General features: G+C 37.0%; 1 protein-coding gene across 1 annotated transcript; it reads right to left on the bottom strand.

Moving 5' to 3' along the window:
- Positions 1–1249: 1249 nt before the first annotated feature.
- On the bottom strand, positions 1250–2212 carry LOC144231229 (olfactory receptor 2T29-like). Its single transcript, XM_077763649.1, has one exon. The coding sequence runs from the start codon at positions 2210–2212 to the stop codon at positions 1250–1252; it is 963 nt and encodes a 320-aa protein (XP_077619775.1).
- Between the last annotated feature and the right edge of the window lie 3843 nt (positions 2213–6055).

The following is a 6055-nucleotide window of genomic DNA, read 5'->3' as shown; positions in this document are numbered from 1 at the left end:
GGTGCTTACTTATGAACTGTGCCCTTTCCACATGTACCTTAAAACAATGTATGTATGTATTTATTGCAACTATTTGCACGAACTATACCTATGGATCAAATTCCTTAGGGGGAGTGGACATTTGTTATTTATATGTTAAATTAACTTAGCTTTAGTTGTATTTATTATAATATAGCATAAAATGTGTTTTTTGAAAAAGTGAATGATTGAAGATTTGATGATCTTCCTTTGCTTGTTTGTGTAAAATGTTAGGTACTTCAGATCTCAGCTTCAATACTACATTTTACTGGAAAGCTTCCCTAAGCCTTCCTTCTTGAGGTTAATATTTTTCCCACAGTACCTTTTAACACAATGTACTAATGAATTCAGAGAGGTGACAAGAAGTTTTCAGGTTTGGAACCTAAAGAGCAAAATTTACCTAATTAATTGCAGGCTGACAAATGTATTGTTGCAGTAATGATCAACCATATTAACATGAGCATGATATTCAAGACTTGTCACTTACACTGCCACCATGAACCAAGGACAACTTTTAAAAATAGACAAAAGGCTGATATTTTATGTTTTATTCTTAAGTAATTTCAAATTTACAGAAAATTAGTATAAAAAAATAGTACAATTAATATTCATATGCATTTTGCCTAGATTCTCTCTTAACTTTATACCCCATTTGCTTTACCACCTCTTTCCATCTCTTTTCACCAGTTGCCCACTTTATGATCTTCATTTATGATATTTTATTACATATTTCTTAAGCATATGAATATTCTTCTATAGAATCTCAGTGGATACTTCAGAAAAATGTAACTTGGATACATTTCAAATGTACAAATATTTTGAATGCAGAAGTATAAAAATGAGCTTTCTGGCAAAGGAAAAGAATTTCACTGAAAAGGATGAATGAGTGGTGACATATCATGGTATGAGAATTTGAGGTAAAACATTAGCATAGGATCCTACAGTTTTATTTATTTATTTTTATTTATTTCTAGGAGAGAGAGAGAGAGAGAGAGAGAGAGACAGCGTGAGCAGGGGAGGGTCAGAGAGAGAGGGAGTCATAGACTGAAACAGGCTCCAGGCTCTGAGCCGGCAGTCAGCACAGAGCCCGACGCGGGGCTCGAACCCACGAACCGCGAGATCATGACCCAAGCAAAAGTCGGATGCTTAACCGACTAAGCCACCCAGGCGCCCCAGGATACCTACAGTTTTAATTTCTAGAGTGCAGGAAAAGCATTAGTACAAATATTTCCTACGTTATAGTTTCCTGAAAGACAAATCCCACATTTAACATTTTTTTTAGTGCCCTTGTGACATCCTTATTCCTAAGACTATAAATTAAAGGGTTTAGAACAGGAGTAAGTATGGTGTAAAAGAAAGATACAATCATGTCCTTCTCAGGGGTGTGGTAGGAGTTGGGGAGCATGTAGGTATACACAGCAGCCCCACAGAAGAGGATGACCACAGCCATGTGGGAAGAACAAGTGGCAAAGGCCTTCTTCTGTCCCTCTGCTGAGTTCATTCTGTGGATGGTGAAGAGGTTGAAAGAATAGGAACCTGAAATGACCGTCACAGGGAAGAGGAGTGAGATGACACAACACAGGTACATGAATGTCTCATAAAAGGAAGTATCTGAGCAAGAAAGTTTCATTACAGCAGGGACTTCACAGAAGAAATGGTGGATCTCCCGAGATCTGCAGAAGGGGAAGGTCATGGTGATGGGTGTGAGCATAAATCCATCCAGAGATCCCAGAAACCAGGAGGAAGAGACCAGTAGGAAACACACCCTATGGTTCATGAGGATAGGATAACGGAGTGGAGGGCAGATGGCCACATAGCAGTCATAGGCCATAGCCGATAGAACGAAAAATTCTGAGCCTGCTAGTGTCAAATAGAGAAACATCTGCATCCCACATTCGGGGGCTGAGATCTTATTCATACCCACGACCTTATCCATGAGCATCTTGGGCACAGTGACAGAAATGTACATCACATCCATGAGAGACAACTGAGTGATAAAGAGGTACATGGTTTTGTGAAGTTGGGTATCACAATATATCACAAAGATCAAGATAATGTTTCCAGACAAGGCCATCAGGAAAACCACAAAAATGACCACACAAAGCAGAGCTGGGTTCTTGGATTGACTGAAGAGTCCCACCAGGTCAAAATCTGATTGTCCAGTATGGTTGGCCACCCAAGTGGTGTTCTCCATTGGAATTCACCTGCATTACCAAGGAGAACCATGGAGTTAATATATCACTAATGGGATATGACCACCTGAAATAAATGTTTAGTGAGCATGTGTGTGTGGGTGTTTGTGTGTGTGCACGTGAGTGCGTGTTTACACATGCCAACCCAGTAAACTAACAAGGGAAGTTCCAAGGACTAGTATACTTTAGGAATATAAATTACCAGTAATTGAATAAATTCACTAGAAATCCAAGGATTCACAACTGTGGGTCAAAAATATTGGTACTTTATTAACTCCATTACTGGGTATGCATTTCTCCAAAGAAACCAAAAGCACTGTATGATCTCCTACATTAATTTTTATTTCAAATATTCATATGACTTTTACTTTTTAAAGCTTTTATTTAAATTCCAGATAGTTAATATACAGTGTAATATTAGTTTCAGGTGATATAGTGATCAACACTTTTATACAACACCTGGTTTGATCACATGCACACTCCTTCATTCCCATCACCTATATCACCTTTCCCTCCACCTCCCCTCTGGTAACCATTAGTTTGTTCTCTATAGTTACGAGTCTGTTTCAGGGCACCTGGGTGGCTCAGTTGGTTAAGTGTCCGACTTCAGCTCAGGCCATGATCTCATGATTTGTGGGTTTGACCCCACCTTGGGGTCTGTGCTGAACAGGGCTGCAGCCTGCTTCAGATTTGGTGTCTCCCTCTGTCTTTGCCCCTACCCGACTTGTGCTCTTTCTTTCTCAAAAATAAATAAACAAAAAGAGAAAAGAGTGTATTTCTTGGTTTGCCTCTCTCTCTCTTTTCTCCTTTGCTCACTTATTTTGTTTCTTAAATTCCACATATGAATGAAATCGTATGACATTTCTTTCTCTGACTGACTTATTTCACTGAACAAAATACTCTGTACTTCCATCCATGCTGTTGCAAATGGCAAGATTTCATTGTTTTATGAGTAATATCCCGTTGTTTATTTTTATGTGCAATCCCATGTTTATTGCAGCATTATTTACAATAGTCAAGAAAGTAAACAAACCTAAGTGTCCATCAGTAGATGAATGGATAAGAAAGGAATAGTTTGTGTGTGTATAAATATATATATATGTGTGTGTGTATATTTATATATATGTGTGTGTATATATATATATACTATAATAGTGGATGAGATTCTTCCTTTTCATCACAACATGGATGGACCCACCACGGTATCATGCTAAGTGAAATATGTCAGATTGAGAAAGACAAATATTATTAATTTCCTTCACATTTGGAATCCAAAACACAAATGAATAAACAATGACAACAATAAAACAGTATGAGACCTAGAGATATAGAGAAGAAATTGATGGTCATCAGAGGGGATAACTGTAGGGTCATGGACAGAATGGGTGGCAGGGAATGGAAGTTACAGTCATACAGTTATGGAATGAATAAGTTGCAGAGAAAGAAAGACATTACATAAGAAATATAGTCAATGATATTTTAATAGTGTTGTATGGTGACAGATGGAAGCTCCACTTGTGAGCATAGCATAAAAAATGCCTTACTGACATACTGTGTCATATATCTGAAACAAATGTAACATTGTGTGTCATTACACTAAAATTAAAAAAAATATTGGCAACTTATAGTAAGGTTGCCATAGTTCAAGGTCATGAGATTTCCTGATGATAATGTTGTTTATTAGTGTGTACGGAAATTTGCAGAATCACTGCTGTGTGATTCACAAAAAGTGAATCATGAAAAAAGACAATAAAATCTCTTAGTTATAGTTTTTTTTTGTTATGGAAGTCAAAATTTAATCAGTATTTCTGGTTTAAGGATCCAAATGGATCTCAAAAACTCTGTGAGATACACTCCATATAAGAAAGATTTAGAAAGTAACTGAAAGAAAATTTGGGGAATATTTATATCAAAAGCTTGAACCCTCATTGTCCATACAATCAGGCCAGGCTGTAATGCTCTGTGATTTGAAGGAGTGACCCATGCATTTACAGGAGCAGATCAGAGTCCTCTCCAATGACCAACCCCTTATAACCATCAATTTAGGATCCCAAATTTTTAACTTAGACTCTGTCTGTGGGTCCAGGTTATTTTCTACCCACAGTCCCTTTGTTCACTTTACATAAACACAGCATAATAATGTTAGGTCTCAGGTATGCTCAGGATTAAGTTATGTATAATAATGAAAGTGCTTAGAATATTACCAGTCACAGGAAATAATCACATATATTATTAATATAAATAGTTACTATCTATAGTAATTACTATATAGCAGAATCTGTTTAAGAAATGACAAGTACCATTTGTGTTTTATGATTTAAGATGAATTATTTTAGTTTGCCAGTTTTATTATCTATTCATACAAATAAAAATTTGGATTTGATAATTTCTGTTGTCCCCAACTATATACATATACATATGCATATACATATACATACACATAAACACAAACATAGGAATACAGACAGAAGTTTAATAGGGATATATATGAGTACATAGAAATATATAATATATATTTATTAATTTACTCAAGTGAAGCATATCTTTATGGAAAATCCTAAATTTCAGGATGAAGAACTGGCATTTATAAGATCATTTTTTGTAAATATAAGATTTTTGTAAATATAAGAATTTTGTAAATAGAAGATATTTACAAGACAAGACTTCAGTTGTTTCTACAAACATCTCTTTTATTGTCTATAGCAACCAATTTTTTTTATGGAAACTGAGATGTAGAGAGGTAAATTTAACATTGTGTTTGTCTCTGACTACAGTTCAACACTCTCCATCCTCCAAATCAGCTACTCAAAGTCTACATCTATATTAAATGCTGAAGACAAAATAAAATTAAATTGTGTTACATGGAAGGCTGCCATAGTCCATCTATTCAGGAAAAAGGTGTGTGTGTGTGTGTGTGTGTGTGTGTGTGTGTGTGATTTAAAGTAGAATATTAAGGGGCTCCTGGGTGGCTCAGTCAGTTGAGCATCTGACATTGGCTCAGGTCATGATCTCACAGTTTGTGGGTTTGAAACTTGAGTTGGGCTCTGTGCTCACTGCCAGCTCAGAGCCTGGAGCCTGTTTCAGATTCTGTGTCTCCCTCTCTCTCTGACCCTCCCCTGCTCATGCTGTCTCTCTCTCACTCGGAAATAAATAAAACATTAAAAAATAAAGTAAAATATTAAAATTGCTCCAGATAAGTAAGAAAGAACAGTAGAAGTAAAATATATCTGTCCTTTCCTTTTTTTTCTTTAATTTTTAATGTTTTATTTATTTCTGAGAGAGAGAGAGGCAGCGTGAGCAGGGGAGGGTCAGAGAGAGAGGAAGACACAGAATCCGAAGCAGGCTCTAGGCTCTGATCTAGCTGTCAGCATATAGCCCGACGTGGGGCTCGAACCCACAAACCATGAGATAATGACCTGAGCAGAAGATGGAGGCTCAACCGACGGAGCCACCCAGGCGCCCCTGTCTTTTCTGAAAAGAATCAGTAACAGCTTCTTTTACATTTTCTCTTTTAGAGATCAAACCTTTGCGAATTTTCATTTACTGACATGTTAAATGTTGAGGTGCCTGGGTGGTTCAGTCCGTTAAGCTTCCACCTTCTGGTCTGGTCATGATCTTGTGGATCACGAGCTTAAGCCCCATGTCAGGCTCTGTACTGACACCTCAGAGGCTGGAGCCTTCTTCATATTCCCTCTCTCTCTCTCTACTCCTCCCCTGCTCGTACTCTGTCTAGCTCTCTCAAAAATAAATAAAACATTTACAATTTTAAATCTTAAATTTTAAAAGTCCATACCAACAACAACAGAAAAGAAATATTGGCTCTTCTCTCTAGGAGAGTTTAGAAA

This window comes from Crocuta crocuta, unplaced genomic scaffold, assembly GCF_008692635.1.
Source record: "Crocuta crocuta isolate KB4526 unplaced genomic scaffold, BGI_CrCroc_1.0 scaffold513, whole genome shotgun sequence".
NCBI lineage: Eukaryota > Metazoa > Chordata > Mammalia > Carnivora > Hyaenidae > Crocuta > Crocuta crocuta.
This window is presented reverse-complemented; position numbering and strand designations above follow the sequence as displayed.